The sequence below is a fragment of the Papio anubis genome, chromosome 19 (genome assembly GCF_008728515.1).
Source record: "Papio anubis isolate 15944 chromosome 19, Panubis1.0, whole genome shotgun sequence".
In the NCBI taxonomy this organism is placed as follows: Eukaryota; Metazoa; Chordata; class Mammalia; order Primates; family Cercopithecidae; genus Papio; species Papio anubis.
The window spans coordinates 51,107,169-51,127,501 of record NC_044994.1 but is presented as its reverse complement, the minus strand read 5'-3'; the positions used below and the strand labels follow the sequence as shown (position 1 = coordinate 51,127,501).

At 45.0% G+C, this 20,333-nt stretch overlaps 1 protein-coding gene across 6 annotated transcripts in view; it reads left to right on the top strand.

Moving 5' to 3' along the window:
- ALPK2 (alpha kinase 2) overlaps positions 1 to 20,333 on the top strand; it is a 146,799-nt gene that overhangs the window by 5,155 nt on the left and 121,311 nt on the right. For all 6 annotated transcript variants that reach the window (XM_003914418.5, XM_017951794.3, XM_017951792.3 and 3 more), the window contains exons 2-3: positions 13,008 to 13,135; positions 17,353 to 17,470. In XM_003914418.5, coding sequence (XP_003914467.3) covers positions 13,012 to 13,135; positions 17,353 to 17,470 — 242 coding nt within the window. In that variant the 5' untranslated portion in view covers positions 13,008 to 13,011. The remainder of the gene's footprint in view (positions 1 to 13,007; positions 13,136 to 17,352; positions 17,471 to 20,333) is intronic.

Genomic DNA, 20,333 nt, shown 5'->3' with positions numbered 1-20,333 from the left:
GCAAGCAGTTTACAGTCTAGCTGCTGGGGGTGACACTGAGTGAGGGACAATACCCTGAGGCTAATGGTCTCTAGTTTTTAGGGGCTTTTTCTTTTTTTCCAGCTGAGGATATCAGGGAAGCCTTCAAAGAGAAACCAGCATTTGAGCTAGGGGTTTGAAAACCTGGCGGGGTGTTTGAACAGGCTGGTGGTCCTTCCATGTAAAGGAAATCCAGAAAAAGCGAAATAAAAACATGGAGGGCAGAAAGAGAAAGGATGAATATGAAAATCAGAAATTAGTGTGGTTGGGCTACGCTTTTCACACTTCTCCTCCCCTGCCTTCTTGATGATGAAAGAGTTGTCAAGAGTTGGATGGTTGGCCGGGCGCGGTGGCTCAAGCCTGTAATCCCAGCACTTTGGGAGGCCGAGGCGGGTGGATCACAAGGTCAGGAGATCGAGACTATCCCTGGCTAACATGGTGAAACCCCGTCTCTACTAAAAATACAAAAAACTAGCCGGGCGCGGTAGCGGGCGCCTATAGTCCCAGCTACTTGGGAGGCTGAGGCGGGAGAATGGCGTGAACCCGGGGGGCGGAGCTTGCAGTGAGCCGAGATCGCGCCACTGCACTCCAGCCTGGGAGACACAGTGAGACTCCGTCTCAAAAAAAAAAAAAAAAAAAAAAAGAGTTGGATGGTTTTGATCAAGCCATTTAATCTTCAGTCCATTCCTTCTGTAACTTAGTTGTAACTTGGTGTCCAACAAAGAGATCTGGAATGGAGAGCCAAACGGTAGGAATTTCAGGCAGTGCGGGCCAAGGAGGAGAGGGCGTGCCTTCTTGAAGCAACGAAGAAATCAACTTGGCCGGGCTTGGTGGCTCATGCCTGTAATCCCAGCATTTTGGGAGACCAAGGTGGGTGGATCACTTGAGGTCGGGAGTTCGAGACCAGCTTGGTGAAACATGGTGAACCCCTGTCTCCACTGAAAATACAAAATTAGCTAGGCATGCTGGTACAGGCCTGTAATCTTAGCTACTTGAGAGGCTGAGGCAGGAGAATCGCTTGAACCCAGGAGGCAGAGGTTGCAGTGACCCAAAATCGTGCCATTGCACTCCAGCCTGGGCAACAAGAGTGAAACTCTGTCTCAAAACAAAAAAACAAAAAACAAAAAACAGAAGAAAGAAAGAAAAGAAAAGGAAAAACAGAAAAAAAGAAAGAAATCAACTCAAACTATCTTAATCAGTAACAGGAATTTATTGCTCGCACCATGGAAGAGAGTCCAGGAGTTTGGTCAGGACCCCGCTGTTTCGCTGCATTTCTGAAAGCTCTGCTCATCTCTGTTTTGGTTTTATCAGCGTTAGCACAGTCTCAAGATAGCTATTGGCCTCTGCTGAGGTTCACATGCTTTCCTTTTCCTGTGGATGACAGAGTGAACAACCTAAGCTTTGCACTGACTGGGTCTCCCCTGAACTACTTTTTGGAGAGTGCCACATGCGATTGACTTTGGTTAATGACGAGGTCAGTGAGCAAGTGCACCACAGTTTAGACCAATCAGAGCCAACAAAGCAGGAAGGCTGAGGTCTCGCCAACCAAGTCCCCAGGCTGCTGAGTGACGGGAGAGGCTTGGTTAGGAGGACAAGCGAATGGCCACTTTAGGATATTTTAGATATTTTGGAGAAAGGCCTCTAAAATCATACCACCTGTTCCCTTAGTCGTAAAGACAGCCATGGGGAGCATTTATACTTTAAAGATTAAGGATATTACTGCTAAAGGTAAGCCAGGAAAAATTAAACCAAAAAATTAGGATGGGCGTGCTTTAAAGTTCAGCCCAGACAAGTCAAAATGTTCTTCCACAGAACAGTCCTGCCTCAGCAATGGAAGGAACCAGCCAGGCATGGTGGCGCAAGCCACCTGTAATCCCAGAATTTTGGGAGACCGAGACAGGAGGATCACTGGAGGTCAGGAGTTTGAGACCAGCCTGGCTAACATGGCAAAACCCTGTCTCTACTAAAAATACAAAAATTAGCCAGGCATGGTGGTGCATGCCTGTAATCCCAGCTACTCAGGAGGCTGAGGTGGGAGGATTGCTTGAACCCGGGAGGCAGGGGTTGCAGTGAGCCAAGATTGTACCACTGCACTCCAGCCGGGTGAAAGAGTGAGACCCTATCTCAAAAGAAATAAAAAGAAATGGAATGAACCGTTGGCTACAGTACTACACCTTACAGCCCTTTTTATTGGATGTGATGTTCCTTATCTCTAAGGCACACTTTATTTACTAGAACAAGATTAGATAAAGAACCATTAAAAATCTTCTGTATTGGGAGTCTGAGGTGGGTGGGGGATCGCTTGAGCCCAGGATTTTGAGAACAGTCTGGGCAACGTAGTGGGACCCCATCTCTATTTTTAAAAAAAATCTTCTGGAAATAAGGCCAGTGGAGGCATTATATGAAAAGTGTTCCCCTAAGACACTCTGACTGGCTGGGTTGAAGGATGAGGGTAGAAGGTGGCAGAGATCAGACTGCCACTCTCCTGAGAATCTCTTCCCTGTCCTCACACCACTGATTTTTTCTGAATGGTCTTGCTGACAGGTGGTTAGTTCAGCATAATGAATTCTGGCTCAGTTAACTACACTCAGGCTCAGTTAACTACACTCAGGGTTGGTCCTATTTTTGTCGGGGGGCGAGGAGTGAGACAGAAGAGAGCCTGAGGTTTTCCAGGTTCTTCCCTATATTGTCTGATGCCAGAAATTCCACAGCGTTTCACCTCTTGGCCACGTTGAAGAGTAAACATTCTCCTAAGAGGGATTAGTTCGAGTGGCTTTGGAGTTTTCAGGAGTTACAGGGGAGTGAGGGTAGGAACATAAGGAGCCTGGGCAAATGCGGAGGATAAGAGGAAAATGAGCCAGAGAGGGGCTTTCTTTACTACGAAGTGTTTGTGCTGACACTGATGACACATTCCTAGACTGGACACAGCAGTCGGCCCATGACATTCAACTTCAAGCCAAAGTGATTTTAATCAGTTAACGCATGGAAGTGGGTCCGATGACAGCACCGTCGCACTTTGTATGTTTATAACACCATAAGGTCTCCTCTCTTCCCTGTCTTTACCCCAAGATAGGCAAGAGAATGTATCCTTTCAATGCAGTACATGGAAAATCAGAATCAAGAAACCTGGACTCTGTCACTAACAAGCTGTGTGACCTTGAAAATGTCACCTAACCTGTGTTTCAGGTGCGTTTTTCAGTTGTAAATTCAGGGGAGGTACTAAACTGTCACACAGGTTTTATTTATTTTTGTATTTACTTATTTATTTTTTTGAGACAGAGTCTCACTCTGTCGGTCAAGCTGGAGTACATGGCGCCATCTCAGCTCACTGCAAGCTCCATCTCCCGGGCTCAAGCAATTCTCCTGCCTCAGCCTCCCTAGTGGCTGGGATTACAGGTGTGTGCCACTACACCCGGCTAATTTTTATATTTTTGGTAGAGATGGGATTTCACCATGTTGGCCAGGCTGGTCTCGAACTCCTGACCTCAGGTAATCTGCCTGCCTCTGCTTCCCAAAATGCTGGGATTACAGGAGTGAGACACTATGCCCGGCCTCGCACAGGTTTTATTTAACCTTCTTTTTTTGCCCTCTCATAAAGATTGGAAACTGCCACACATTTTAAGCAGCAGGGGAGAGGAGACTCAGTGGAAAGACTCATCCACCTAAAATATATTCAAAACAAATCCAGAGGGAGGTTCTGCCAGCTCAGTATTCACCACGTCTGTGTGATGAATTGTGCACCCAACACACTGCCGGGCACATGGAGGGGCTCACTATTAATATTGAAAAGTTAGCTTTTACTTGTTTATTAGGTAAGATACATCAAGTCAAGGTATCCAGAAAGATATACAAAGACTATCACTGCCTCCAAATGGCATGCCTTCTTTTCCCCCCGACACTTAGGCCCCCTCCCAGGAGCAACCAAGCTACTGCTTTCTTGTGTATTTCTAGTCAATATATGTATAAACAAGCATATTAGATTATTTTCTCCTCCTCCTCCTCCTTCTTCTTTGCCTTTAAAAGTCATCACATGGACTGGGCGTGGTGGCTCATGCCTGTAATCCCAGCACTTTGGGAGGCCGAGGCAGGCGGATCACGAGGTCAGGAGATCGAGACCATCCTGGTTAACACAGTGAAACCCCATCTCTACTAAATATACAAAAAGTTAGCCGGGTGAAGTGGCGGGCACCTGTAGTCCCAGCTACTCAGGAGGCTGAGGCAGGAGAATGGTGTGAACCTGGGAGGCGGAGCTTGCAGTGAGCCGAGATTATGCCACTGCACTCTAGCCTGGGCGACAGAGCGAGACTCCCTCTTTTTTTTTAAAAAAAAAAAAAAAAAAAAAAAAAAAAAGTGAACACATTGGCCGGGGACAGTTGGCTTATGCCTGTAATCCCAGCACTTTGGGAGGCCGAGGCGGGTGGATCATGAGGTCAGGAGATTGAGACCATCCTGGCTAACATGGAAGCCCTGTCTCTACTAAAAATACAAAAAATAAGCCGGGCATTGTGGCGGACACCTGTAGTCCCAGCTACTTGGGAGGCTGAGGCAGGAGAATGGGGTGAACCTGGGAGGCGAAGCTTGCAGTGACCCAAGATCATGCCACTGCACTCCAGCCTGGGCAACAGAGCGAGACTCCGTCTCAAAAAAAAAAAAAAAAGTGATCACATTCCCTGCACTCTTATACATTGTTTATTTCATTTAATGTATCCTGGAGATTATTCCATATCAGTGCATTTTTTTATTCCATTATCAGTGTCTCTTTTTTTTGTTTGTTTGTTTTGAGACAGGGTCTTGCTCTGTTGCCCATACTGGAGTGCAGTGGTGCAATCACGGCTCATTACAGCTTCAACCTCCCAGGCTCAAGCCATTCTCCTGCCTCAGCCTCCTGAGTAACTGGGACTACAGACATGCACTACACCAGCTAATTTTTGCACTTTTTGTAGAGATGGGGTTTCACCATGTTGCCCAGATGGATCTTAAACTCCTGGGCTCAAGCGATCCACCCACCTTGGCCTCCCAAAGTGCTGGGATTACACACAGGAGCCACCATGCCTGGCCTGTCTCATTCTTTTAAATGTACATTGTTGTTAACAAGAAAAAAAGATTCCATTCTTTAGGTATACAATAACCACATTCCTATTGATGGACATTTAGCTTTTGCTGTCACAGGTAACGCCGCAGTGAATTTAGTAGGGGCTCATTAAATGTTTGTCTCCTTGCTTCTATTTTTAAAATTAACTTTAACAAGGTGTATTTTGTATATCATATATAATTCACCATTTCTAATTGTTAAATGCAATGATTTGTTTTTAAAAGCAAATCTACTAGGTTGGGCAATCATCACCATAGATTGGTTTTAGAACATTGTCATCACCCCCAAAAGATCCTTCAGGCACATTTATTATTAGCATTCTCCCTACTGCCCTCACCTCCAGCCACCACTGATCTACTTTCTGTCTTTATAGTTTCTATTGGACACTTAATTCCATTTATTGTATGGTCTCTTATGTATGGCTTCTTTCACTAAGCATACTGAGAATGTGTTTGAGGTTCATCTATGTCATACCATGTATCCATAATTTTGTGTTTTTTGTTTTTTTGTTTTGAGAAGGAGCTTCGCTCTGTCACCCAAGCTGGAATGCAATGGTGCGATCTCAGCTCTCTGCAACCTCCACCTCCTGGGTTCAAGAAATTATCTTGCCTTGGCCTCCCAAGTAGCTGAGATTATATGCACCTGACATCATGCCCAGCTAATTTTTGTGTTTTTTAGTAGAGACAGATTTCACCATGTTGGCCAGGCTGGTCTCCAACTCCCGACCTCAGGTGATCTGCCTGCCTCAGCCTCCCGAAGTGCTGGGATAACAGGTGTGAGCCACAGCCCGCCGTATCCATAGTTTGTTCTTTGTTATTGCTCAGTGGTATTCCATTATATGGCTATACCACATTTTGTCTACCCATTCACTAGTTGGAGCGTTAGGTTATTTCCGATAGATACTTAGGTTGTTTCCGATTTTTGGCTATTATGAATAACCTTGCTAAGAACATTTGTGTGCGAGTCTTTGTGTGAATATGCATTTTCATTTCTCTTGGGAAGATAACTCAGAGTGGAATTGCTGGGTCATTTGGTAAATTTATGTTTAACTTTGAAACCCATTTCCCATTTAGGAAAAAAAAAAAAGGGCAGCTTGTTGCCAGCACTCAATTTTACATAAACAGGCTCTTTGAGGCTGAAACAAATTTGGCTGATTTTCAATGTGAAAATAAAATACAAAAACTGTTTTTGGAGTTATTTCTAAACAGAATTTAACTCTAATTCTGATGTAATGGAAATGTATATGATGTTACATCAGGATTAGAGACAACAGTATTCTTGGGGCAAATGGGAAATGGGTTAAGAAACTGCCAAAGTGTTTTCCAAAATGTCTGTACCACTTTTCCATTCCCACCGGCAATGAATGAGCATTTTTGTTCTTTTCCCATCCTCACCGATATTCCACTCCAGCAAATCTGGACTCATGTTTCAGCTCTGCCACTTGCAGGCTGTGAGAAGTTATGCTTCTTACACCAACCTTTAGAAGTGACTGAAGCTTTTGAGTCATTAGCTGGGAAATAGCAAAGAACATCCACCAGACAGGTTCACTGTGAAGATGAAATACGAAGTGCCCAGCCTTGGGTCTGACACACAGTAGGCACCCGAAATGTGTTAAGTGTCTCTCCCCACATGGTCTGCCGTCCTCCCCACGCAATTTACAGAAATCATCTTTGAATAAGCTTCCCTAACTAACACGGCTCTGGGTATTAGGTGATGGCAATCACCTAATTTGCGAGATGGCAAATTCAGGAAGACAATTGCCATTGGATTAGGCTGGGTAATCAGAACTAATCCCTCCTGTCCCCACTGAGTAAGCGCCCTAACTGCTGGCCTTCCCGCCAGCTCCACAAGAGCTGGTTACCCGTGGTCTGCTTGTGAGCTATGACCTCTTCCCTGATCCTTTCTGCTGGCAGCAGGCTTTCTGGTGACAGCAGCCATGCGACTTGCTGGCTATTGAGGGTGGGGGAAGAGGGATGCAGACTGGTGGTGGGAAGGGGGTTGCAGATTAGTCAAAATAAAACTTGACATCACTTGAGTGTTTTAAATGTTCAAATAACGCTCCTATAGCCTTTGTTCTCCACCAATTTGAGATAAATACATTATTTTTATAATCTTGCCAATGTTAAATCCAAAGCCACTGGCAGCAGCTAACACTCACATACATAGTGCTTACTTTATATACTATTCAGAACAGCATTACATAGACTGACTCAAATTCCATAATGGTCAAATGAATAGATGCTGCTATTACGTTAGTTTTATAGAAGAAGTGACTGAGGCAGACTGATGATCAGTTAGTGAGTGGCAGAGCGGAGGTTTGAGCCTAGGGAGCAGGTGCAGGAGTCCACATCCCACATCATGACATTACCCTGCTACCTGTCAAGGGTCCTGCCCATTTTAGAGTAGCTATTAAAATGTGATATGTGGGCCGGGTGTGGTGGCTCATGCCTGTAATCCCAGCTGCTCAGGAGGCTGAGGGAGGAATCGCTTGAATCCGGGAGGCAGAGGATGCAGTGAGCTGAGATTGTGCCATTGCTTTCTAGCCTGGATGACATAGTGAGACTCACTCTCAATAAATAAATAAATAAATTCAAATACAAATAAAAAGAAAGAAACTTGCCACGATCCACTGTTTAGGGAAAATCTCTCTCGAACCTTTTTTTCTCTGCTCTCCCACCACCACAATGACAATCATCAACACAGAGGAAGAGGAAGACTTCTGTGACCAAAGTCGTGGTGGATTTGCCCCATACGCCAAGCTGCAGACACCGGTGGCGTGTTCTTGGATTCAGTTCCGACACTGTCTACCCGGAGATAGTGTCAGATCCCACAGGTTGTGGGTCCAGTCCCCAAGGCTACTCCTCACCCACCCCCCGAACCCCCGGACAACCAGCTGCGAGTCAAGGCTTCCAGAACTTCTGACTGACTGGCTTCAAGTTGGGGTTCCCATGAGCACCTCTTGGGGTTAATTTGCTAGAGTAGCTCATGGAACTCAGGGAAACACTTACATTTACTGGTTTATTGCAAAGGTGATTTTAAGGATATAAGTAAACAGCCAGATGCAGAGATCCTAGGGCAATTTGCAGGTGCTTCAGTCCCCATGGAGTTGGGATGCGCCATCCTCCCAGCGTGTGGATGAGTTCTTCACCTCCTGTCAGCCTCCACGTGTTCACTTCTCTGGAAGCTCCCCAAACCCTGTCCTTTTGGGCTTTTATGGAGGCTTCGCTACATAGGCATGATTGAGAACCATGTAGAAATGTGATTGGACAAAAAGCACCTGATCTGAACCCAGCAAGCCTGTCTGTTCAGATTTTCTTGGCATTCTTTTCTCTGTGTGGCTTTCTTTCCCCTAGGGTACGGGGCAGGAATGAGGGTCTTTTGGAATGAGGGCTTTTGACCACAATCAGAGTCCTGCCTTGGACAGGTAAAAGGAGGAGAGAAGGTCAGAAAGAGAGAGAGAGATTCTGTTTCCCGAGGCCAGAAGTGCCCCAACATTATAACAAGGACTATGGGAGTTAGGAGCCAGGAACTGTGGATGGAAACCAATAAATATACAGATATATCCTAACACCTTAACCACACAGCAAAAAAAAGAGGCAAATGCAGCATTCTTTCCAATGAACACACTGTTTTTCCAAGGTCATCTGTGAAGCCTACCACAAACTCCTCCACTAATCCCAATAATTCAATATTGATTGTTCATCTCTAGCAGAGAATGATACATCTGTCATCAAGGGTTCTCACCTTCAGAGAAGCCACGAAACACGAGCCACAGCCTGACTTAACTGTCCTTTTCCTCTCCAGAGTACAGTCAGTGCTCTGTGGCTGAGATATGTGGTCACTAAACTGACTGTGTGAGTCAAATAGTGTGTGTTTGTCAGTATTTTCACATGTGGGACAACACTGTCAGGAAATCGTCACCTGGGGAGGAGTCACGGATGACACAGAAGCTCCTCAACGTCAGCCCAGCTCTTGACAGCTGGATTTATCCTTTCCTCCTTCTCCATCCATAGCAGTGATCTCCAGGAATGAGAACGGAAGGTCATGTCCTGCAAATTACTATTACGGGTGAGAATTACACCCAGAGACATTTTTACATATTAGTTGGTGTGCCACTTTAAAAAAGAATTACTGTGGTAACCCACAGCAGAAAAGGAAACTGATGAAACAAGTGAACTCTTTCCTTATACTACACTGATTACCATTATGAAAACTAATTATGTAACAGATTTTCACAAGGCAATTGACGTACGTATCCTCAGCCTATTTTCATTCCCTCCTTTTACAGATGAGAAGGTAGGCTCAATGCCTTGCCTTATAATTGGCAGAGCTGGATGTAGATTTGTTTCTGGCAGGTGGCAAAGCCTGCATTGTGTTCACAGTTCTATGGGGCCTCCTGCTCAGGAGGGTGTTTTCCTGCTATGAGAGCTGCCCTGTCCCCCACTGTCCCCCTCCGTTTGAGTAACTTCCCTAGGAATGTGAAGAGTGGGGTAGTCATCCCTCTGTCTCTACAGTTGCTTCTAAAAAGCATTGCTGATTTGCCACAAAAAGGAATGAAGTACTGATACAGGCGACAACATAGTCAAACCTCAAAAACATTGTGTTAAGTGAAAGCTTCTATTTATATAAAATATCCAGAATAGGCCGGGCTCTGTGTCTTCTGCCTATAATCCCAGCATTTTGGGAAGCCAAGTGGGAGGATTGCTTGAGCCCAGGCATTCAAGACTAGCCTGGGCAATGTAGTGAGACCCTATCTCTAAAAAAAAAAAATCCTTAATAGACAAATACATAGAGACAGAAAGTAGATTAGTGATTGCCTCTGGCTGTATGTGTCGTGGGGGTGGGGGGTGGAAATGGGGAGATGAGGAAGTAAAAGGGGTGTAGGAATTCTTTCTAGGGTAATGAGAATGTTCTAAAATGGATTGTGGTGATGGTTGCACAATTCTGAATATAGTGAAAGCAATTGAATTGTACACCTTAAATGAGTAAATTGTATATGATGTGGTAATTATATCTCATTAAAGCTGTAAAAGAGCTGGGCATGGAGGCTCAAGCCTGTAGTCCCAGCTACTCAGGAGGCTGAGGTGGGGGGATGGCTTGAGCCCAGGAGTTCAAGACCAGCCTTGGGCTGGTGTTAAATCTGAGTTTTAAAAAATACCAGTTGATATCAATTCCTCAACCACCAAATGTACTTGTAACCTAATCTGGAATGGAGGTATCTATTTGCTATCTAGCGGATGAATTTTCTTCCTGTGCTGTGCAACTTATTTGCCAGCTATGCTGAAAGGGGTTTACTATGCTCTGAAATACCACACATATTAACTGGAGCCCCATGTCATCCAGCCTCTGCACAGCTAAGTTTAAGAAATTCTACAACCAAAAATAACTGGAAATGTAAGTCATTTGTTAAATAATGTCAAAAGGACCCAATTCACAACCACAATGCATAGTTTCTGGGAAAAATCTTCAGTTCGGCCCCTCTTGCTGAGTCTTCCATACTTGTCCCAGCAGGTATGTCTCACAAACCTCTCTCCCATCTCATGTGTTCTGTCCCACACCCAAGCAGTTTTCTCTCTTTTTGATGCTACCGTATCACTTCTTCAACTTTACGGCTTTTTCTACCCATCATGTGAATTAATTGAACTTCAGGTTTAAGCACGAAGTTGCTTCCTGCACACACTCTCCCTGAGGAAGGGAAGGCAGTGTATTCCCCTACATTAACTTACTTAACCCTGATATTTATAGAGTGTAGGTGCTTTATGGAGGGGCAGTTTGGGAACACTTTTTGGGAAATACAGTTCCCACCATATTTCTAAACAGAACATCTTGAGATTAAGGAAATACTGTGGGAACTTCTAAAGCAGCAGGAGTGATCTCAAAAGAAAGCACTAGAGGCATTTGTGAGCAGAATGCTCCAAGGGCAGCATCCACCAAGCAAGGGGGGCCTCATGGGCCAAGATCTGTTCTTCACACAAGACCCTGAGCCCAGAAGGGTGCTGTCTTTTTATTATTTCTTTTGAGGTGGAGTCTCGCTCTGTCGCCCAGGCAGTGTCGTTCAGTGGCGCCATCTTGGCTCACTGCAACCTCCGCCTCCCAGGTCCCGGTTCAAGCAATTCTCCTGCCTCAGCCTCCGGAGTTGCTGGGATTACAGGAATGAGCCACCATGCCCAGCTAATTTTTGTATTTTTAGTAGAGACAGGGTTTCACCATGTTGGCCAGGATGGTCTTGAACTCCTGACCTTGTGATCCGCCCGCCTTAGCCTCCCAAAGTGCTGGGATTACAGGCGTGAGCCACCACGCCGGGCCGGGTGCTGTCTTTGGTTTAATGCTCTGATGTCACCATCTTAAAATCCTTAATCCTGTTTGCACAAAGAATCCCTCATTTTCATCTTCAGCCGGGCCCTGCAAATTATGTTGCTCATCCTGCTACTGCAGCAAGGGTCCTCAAACATCACTGGCCCTGCACTCACTCCTTCTCCCTCTACTCACTTCTGCTCATCAGGAGGTTTTAGGTGTTGGTGAGACCTTGAACTGTCCTCAGGGAACTTGTCTCTGACAACTCGCCTCTCAGGGTATCTGAGACAATCTGGAAAAGTGGGAAGAAATAGGGAGGAACTATTTCTAAATGGGTAAAAAGCTGCTACCGACACTCATATGGAAAGGGGTGTCCCCTTTGGCAATACAGCTATGGCTGCTTTAATTTGGCCTCTCCTACCCAGAGCTTAGCTCAGGCGTCTGTTTTGGGGCACTCAGCATCCCTGGGTTCAGCATTTGCAGTCCCTAGCCGCCCCTTCCCTGTTCAGGCTAACCACACGGCAGTGTGGTTCTTTTCTTTCTCTGAGCTCTGTGGTGTGGGAGAACAGCAGTCATTGTGAAGAAGTGGACGCTACTGTGTAGACAGAGCTAAATGCCCTTTCGAAGGGCATTTACAAAGGAGAGGTCTGGTCAAGTGGAGCCAGCTTGTATCTGCCGGTAGCGTGGAAAGGAAAGTGCTCTCTGGATTCAGACCCACCTGCGCCCTCAGGGGTGGCTCCTATCTGTGCAAGCTGTGCCCTGCAAAGCTGCAGTGGTGTCTTACACTGTCAGGCTGTCAACCTGCACAGCCCTGAAGGACAGCCACAAGGCGGCTGCCACTTGAGCTGTGTGATCTTGAGCAAGTTGTTGAACCTCTCTGAGTCTCAGGTTCTGCATCTGTAAAATGTAGGAGACATTAGTAACTATCCTTTAAGTAGCTTCAAAGAGATTAAGTGAAATAATATATCTGGTGGCTAAGCAAGTGTTTAGTGCCTGCCTTCCCCTGGGGCACCCACCTGGTGCTCAGAAGGAGCAGTCATATCCTGATTTCAAAATATCTCCTACCTGGACATCATTTCAACAGAACCAACCTGTTTTTTGGAGGCAAAGAGACGTACACGCTTTTTGGAGCACAGTATGAAAAGACTTTAAGAAGAGAAAGGAAGGAGAATGAGAGGAGGTGGCACTAACCATGGGCTCATGGGATGCTTCCCTCTCTGTTGGAGCTCTGGCTGCCCTGGGATCTGCCTAGGACAATAGGATTCATGGTTCTCAATCAGGGCACCCCCCACCCCCCTGCAGTGTCTGCAGACTTTTTGATTGTCACGCATGGAGGGGTGGGGGTGCTATTGTCATCTGGTGGGTAGAGGCCAGGGATGCAGCTAAATGTCCTGCAATGCACAGGGCATCCCCGAAACACAGAAGGATCCAGCCCACCTACCAGCAGCACCACGGCCTGGAAAGGCTGCCCAGATCTTCAGTCTGTCCACCAGCCAGCATACAATGAGCTGCCAGGACGGCACCCTGTGGTTTCCGGAATTCCTAAGAAGGCCAGAGAAATCCCGGAACAAATGGTGATGTCGGGGATTTTTTTTTTTTTCAGATTCATGTGGCATGAAAGGATGACAGACTCCGAAGCACCCCAGAGGCCCCCGCTGTGTTTTTTGTCTACATTGCTTTCCCAGAAGGTTCCTGAGAAGTCAGACGCTGTGCTTCGCTGCATAATATCTGGTAACCATCACTAGACTAGCTAATCATCCTCTAAAATCTCCCTGCATACCAGGTTTCTTGGCTCACAAAGGCATTACTAAAACATCATTTGGGAAAATTACCTTGGAAATGTTTTTTTTTTTTCTGTGTAATCAATGAAGCAACTCCATCCTCTATGATTTGTTTCTAAAAGATTTCTTTGAGTGACTTCCTGGGCACAATTCAGTGATCTTCACTTCACCTTGTGGTTCTGAGTTAGGCAGCTCTCACACTGGTTATTTTTTTTCAGATAATCCACTCTTAATTTTCTTTCTTTCTTGGGTGTCCTTAACCATAGCTTAAATTCATGGGGCACAGAGGAATGACATGAATAACTTCTTTTCAGTAAATTGATGGAACTCTTCTGTTATTCTTTAATTTTTTTTTTTTTTTTTTGGAGATGGAGTCTCTGTCACCCAGGCTGGAGTGCAGTGGCATGATCTTCGCTCACTGCCACCCCCGCCTCCTGGGTTCAAGCAATTCTCCCGCCTCAGCGTCCTGAGTAGCTGGGACTACAGGTACCCGCCACCGCACCTGGCTAATTTAAAAAAAAATTTTTATTGTTTTTTTTTTGAGACAGAGTCTCGCTCTGTTGCCACGTTGGAGTGCGATGACATGATCTCGGCTCACTGCAACCTCTGCCTCCTGGTTTCAAGTGATTCTCCTGCCTCAGTTTCCCAAGGAGCTGAGATTACAGGTGCCTGCCACTACACCCGGCTAATTTTTGTATTTTAGTAGAGATGGGGTTTCACCATGTTGGTCAGGCTGGTCTCGAACTCCTGACCTCAGGTGATCTGCCCACCTCGGCCTCCCAAAGTGCTGGGATTACAGATGTGAGCCACTGCGCCCGGCTTGCCTGGCTAATTTTTATATTTTTAATAGAGATGGGGTTTCACCATGTTGGCCAGGATGGTCTCGATCTCTTGACCTCATGATCTGTCTGCCTTGGCCTCCCAAAGTGCTGGAATTACAGGCGTGAGCCACTGTGCCTGGCCCTAATTGATATCTTAAAACTGGTTAAATTAGTCTCTCCTCTGCACACCTTCCTCAGGGATGCTAAGAAGTGAAAATCTTAAAACGGAGGCAATGGGTGACCAGTGGAGAAAAAGCATAAAACTGAGATTTCCCCTGAATTGAGCAAGTATGGATACTCCCAGTGGTCAAAGGATTTATCATTAAAAGAACATAACATAAAACAATTGGGTAGGGAAGTGATATCTTGTACCTCATGGGTGGTTCTCTTTTCTTTTTTGGATTATGTCTCTACCCTTGAAAACATGAAGGTTCCAATGGTGTTTCTTGAGGGCAGACAGAAAACTCTTCTCCCCGTTTTTTTTTTTGTTTGTTTGTTTGTTTGTTTGTTTGTTTTTTTGAGACAGGGTCTCTCTTGCTCTGTTGCCCAGGCTGGAGTGCAGTGGCACAATCTCAGCTGACTGCAACCTCCGCCTCCCAGGTTCAAGTGATTCTCGTGCCTCAGCCTCCTGAGTGGCTGGGATTCCAGATGCATACCACCATGCCCAGCTCATTTTTGTATTTTTAGTAGAGATGGGGTTTCGCTATGCTTGCCAGGTTGGTCTCTTATCCTGTTTTTCTAAGTCCAGATAAGAGAGGGGTGAGCCTCAGCAACGGCTGCCTTTCGCTAGCAGAAGTCGTCATAAAACCTCCATTTCAGCCTGGAGCTGCAGTGTAGAACTGCGCTTGGCCTCTCCAAGCCCAGGCTTCTGTCTCTGTGATGGTCCATCGTCATTCAGACCGACAGAATGGTGCAAGCTGACCTTGAGTCTTCAGAGCAGAGCCTTCGTGTGTTTGGACACGACCTGAACTTGGCTGTGGTCCCCTCGCCCAGATACTTCTGAAATGTTTAGGAGGTGGCTCTCAATATGTGACCCACAGTAGGTTCCAAAAACAAGGGGAGGACTTTCAGGTAAGATTTCCAGCAAGTGGCAGGAGAAAAGAGAACCACCCACAAGATACCAGATACCACTTCCCTATGCAAGTCTCATTTCTGGCTGATTGTTCAGATCTATACTGCACAGGGGAAAAAAACAGTCAGCCATTAGGAAACTGGGGGAAATCAATCAGCCCTCACCAGCCTGAATGAAAAACTGGAATCCAAGAGATCAGAATGAGTTCCCAGGCCCACCTCATGAATATTTTATGTGTTTTCTTCAAAACAGCCACATACCCACGAAAAGGAGGAATTGACTGCTTCCTATAAAGGAGTGTGATGAAACAGTGTTAAAGGGGGACACAGGACTGATAAGAACAGGCAGAAATGAATTATGATCAGAAACCCCTTGATGGTTTTTCAGGGAAGCCCATTTTTTGGTGTCTTTTTATAGGCAAATGCCCGTAAGAGGCTCAGCCATGCAGCTGCTGGAGGACTTATCCTTGCATGCAGGTCTATCTGTTCCAAGCCCCAGGGTCACTACTCAGGCATTTACCTGAAGGAGAAGGCAAGGAGGAAAAATCCACAGTTGCCAAAAAAAAAAGCACATTCATGGCATGAGCACAGCGGCAGCCTAGCTGGGAGACACAGAGAGGGAGGGAGGGAGGAGGACTCAGCATTTTCAGGTCCTGCTCACGGTGCAGGTGCAGTTCTAACGGACTTTTTCTTCCCTCTGTACTTCTTTTGTCTTTCCTCTTTCTATGGAGTTCCTTTTTCTTTCTTTTTTTTTTTTTGAGACAGTGTCTCACTCTGTCTCCCAGGCTGGAGTGCAGTGGCACAGTCATGATTACAGCTCCCTTCAGCCTCGACCACACAGGCTCAGGTCATCCCCCTGTCTTAGCCTCCTGGGTAGCTGAGACTACAGGTGCACACCACCACACCCAAATAACTTTTGTATTTTTTGTAGAGATGAGGTTTTGCCATGTTGCCCAGACTGGTCTTAAACACCTAGACTCGAGTGATCCACCCATCTGCCTCGGCCTCCCAAAGTGCTGGGATTATAGGCATGGGCCACCGTGCCTGGCCAGAACATGGGGTTCTCATCTTAGTGGTCTCTGCAGTTGCTTGCCAAAAATCATGCAATAAATAAGACAAAAATACAAGAATATTCCTAAGACAGATTAAGAATGGTATATTGTTTCCAAATACCAGGCTTTCCTTCCTGCATATATAGCACATTTGCACATATTTTCAGTGACATGAAGGCTAATGAGAAAGCTCTTTGGAACACAATGGAAACCTTCCTGCTCTATAACACGAGGGAAAAATCCTAAGGGGTAGATGAAATTCCTGGAGGTTTTACCGGATTAGCCCATTAAGATCATGTCCCATTACTGAACACCAGGAAAGGATGAATCTCTTCTAAGGGAGAAAGTGTAGGTCAATTTCTTTGATGATATCAGTAATATATGCATAGCATCAGTCTGGGAAGCCTACATTCCAAACTCTTCATCCTCAGGAAGAAAGCGGTAATTGCAAATCTACTTTGTTCTCCTCTCTTTTGTACCATAACTAACACACTAACTTTCAGCACTATTAAAGTATAATTTTCAAAAAGGTAAAGTGATTCCCATGCAGAAAAGACATACACATTTTAAAGACTTTATTCAACTTATTAATTAGAAAAGAAACTGGAAACTATTAAGGTCTGAGGAGCTAGGTATGTATAGGCAATTTAATAAAGGAATGTTGGGGTAAAACTGCTGGGTTAGGTGTAGCATTGGTTAATGACCTACACAGCAATAAACGCTAACTTACAGGGTTATGTTTTCTCCTAGATGGAAATTATTTGCATTTCTATTGGATAAAAACCTACAAATTAACATATAACTTCACTTTAAATCAGTAGTTATCACTGAGTGAAACAAAGTATATGACCGAAGACCATGCTTGGATGGGCCTTTGCCTTCATATGACATTGAAAAAAGATACTATTCATATATTTGCCTTATTTCCAAGTATTGGAAAATTTTTCCTAATAGCACGTTGAGATTAGGGGTAGCATTTTTCATTTTGTATCCCACCCATCAGCACAGCACCATCTTAGGTACATAACATGCTCAATTGTGTCTACTGAATAATGTGTTTATTTGTATCAGCAAGAAGAAGCCTTTTCAATTCCTCACCTAACATAATCCATCATCCTCATCCCTGTTGCTTACTGTCCATCCTTGTTCATAGCTTTATGGGTTTTTTTTTTTTCCTAAAAATACCTAAACTAATAAGGATATTTTTCTTTCTTTATCGTCAGGTCAGCCCAAGCCAGAGGTAACTTGGTATAAGAATGGTCAAGCCATGAATGAGAGTGGCATTGTTTCCAGCTATGAATTCTTTAAGAAGCAGTATATTCATGTGTTACATCTCTCTTGGTAAGTGGCTATACCCCTGTGGACTGTTTATTAATATCCCTATATTCTGTCATGTGCTGGTTACTATGAGGTAAGGCCAAAAGATGGCTCATATTTGCTTCTAGAGTCCTAATTTTAGATGCTATTAGCAGGCATCAGCCAAATCACCCAGCAATGACGATTTCCTGAACTCTGTTCAGTAACTAATTATACTCCCCTAATTTGCTGCTGTCAATGGAGTTAAGCTTTATCTAGAATTTTATCCAAGGTGATCCAGCCACTGCCATCCATTAAATAAGCTTTTCATTTCATCTTGATCTCTCTGGAAAGTAAAGAAAGTGTGATAGGATGTCAGTATTGTTGTCCAACCTTCCATGGGTAGGAAGGAAGGAGAAGTGGCTGACAGTGATCCCACAGCACCTTGGTGGTGGAGTTCAGGCTGGAAGCCATACCCCCTGGCTTTGTTTTAGGAAGTAGTATGGTCCAGTACAGTGATTTCAAATTCTTTTTTGTTCCTCCAAGAGCTCTTGTTTGGATAAAACCAGGAAACTCAATAGGTAAGGGAGAGAAAATGAGAACTGCTCAGGGTGAGGCTAGGTAGGGAGTCTGTGCTTTTGATCCTCAATGCTACTAAATTGGTCACAGTGCCCTTATGGGGGCTGTGAGGAGCCTGAGAGTTCTTGAAAGCATGGTATGAAAATGAGTGGTAGGCGTGGAAGTGTAATGATAGCCTTGAGTTTGAGATTTAAAAAAAGACTTGTTGAGTTCCAGCTCTGCCATTTTCTTGCTGTATAACCTTGGCCAGTTGCTTAACCTCTCTGAAACTCAATTTCATCATCTGTAAAGCAAAAGGATGACAGAGAGAGTTAAAGAATGTAATGCTTGTAGAAGTTTCATTATAGAGGAGTTGTTCATAAGCATGAAGGCTTTCTTATCTCCCATCTATTACTTTGTTTAAAGTAACAGGCTGAGCGTGGTGGTGGCTCATGCCTGCAATCTCAGCACTTTGGGAGGGTGAGGCAGGAGGATTGCTCGAGGCCAGGAGTTTGAGACAAGCCTGAGCAACAGAGTGAGACTTCATCTCTACAAAAAAATGGAAAAATTGGCTGGGCATGGTGGCTTATGCCTGTAGTCCCAGTTACTCGAGAGGCCAGAGTGGAGGAATTGCTGGAGCCCGGGAGTTTGTGGCTGCAGTCAGCTATGATTGCACCACTGCACTCCAGCTTGGGTGACAGAGTGAAATCCTGTCACAAAAATAAGTAAATATGTAAATAAACAATAAACATCAGACATTATTTTACCATGGTTGAAATGCTTACCTGACTTACAGCATATCTAGCCTAACATTTAAGATACCCATTACTCATCTATTCTTTAATTCTTTAGATAATATTCTTCAGGCACCTACATATGCCAGGCATTTTGCTTAATGCTAGAGATGGAAGTAAATAAATAACACAAACATCGTCCACACCCTTACAAAACATCAGCTCTGGTATGGACGTTCAGTGGTGAACAAAGAAAGCCATTCTTCCCCTTACCACTCCAGTGTACCTGGGAGGCAGCCAGACTGGCGTTTGCTGGCCCTTGACCATGGCCTGGACTTTCCTACTTCTTCATTCCAACCTTATCAAAGTCTCCCCTTCCTCATCTTTATCCCATTCAGCTTAGAAACCACCCGTGAGGTTCACAGGTGAGATTCCAGTTACCCATGGGTCTGTCCAGCCTCAAACATTCTCATCTCCTTTGATCTTGATGAACAGGCCTCTCTTTCGGTGGTTATTCATTGCTCAGGATTGATGACAAGTTCAGTAGACTGTGGGCCTCACAGGGCGCAGGAGCCCTCTCTGATTCACACAAACATCCCCTAGAACCTGGCACAGTGCCTGCAACGTAAATATTTGTTGAAAGATTGGCCGGGCGCGGTGGCTCAAGCCTGTAATCCCAGCACTTTGGGAGGCCGAGACGGGTGGATCACAAGGTCAGGAGATCGAGACCATCCTGGCTAACACGGTGAAACCCCGTCTCTACTAAAAAAATACAAAAAACTAGCCGGGCGCGGTGGTGGGCGCCTGTAGTCCCAGCTACTCGGGAGGCTGAGGCAGGAGAATGGCGTAAACCTGGGAGGCGGAGCTTGCAGTGAGCTGAGATCCGGCCACTGCACTCCAGCCTGGGCGGCAGAGCGAGACTCCATCTCAAAAAAAAAAAAAAAAAAAAAAGAAAGATTGATGGAGACATCTATCTATCTATCTATCTATCTATCTATCTATCTATCTATCTATCTCCCTTTTTCTATCTATTGTTTTTGTGGTTGGTTTATCTAGATCAATGTTAGCAAACATTTTTCTAAAAGGGGCCAGATAGTATTTTAGCCTTTGCAGGCCAGATGCAAAAATAGGCCACAACTATTTACGTCTGTCATAGATAATATGCTTTTTTTTTTTTTAAAAAAAAGCATAGTTGTGTACCAATAAAACTTTATTTACAAAAACAGGTGAGGGAACAGATTTGGCCTGTGGGCTATAGTTTTCCTACCCTGGTAATATCCTTGAGGATCTACACGCTGAACCTCTTTGTATGTTTCCCACCCTTGCTTATTTGCCTCTGAGCATTCAACGCATATTTCCTAATTTTACTCTCACAGTAAACCAAAATATTATACCCACATTTTAGCCAGAAGAGAAGCTTGACATGTGTTCTTTTAAGAACTGAGATTCGCTATTACTGTTTTATGTTCCATATACAGGATGAGGGTATAAAGGGATGGAGGAATAAGAAGCCCATGAGGAAGCCCCAGAGGCAGGTGGGCAAGTCAAAGCAGGAGGTATACAAAGCAGGAGGAGAAACTTGGGAAGGGAACTTGCCCTGTGGAAGGTTCAGGCAG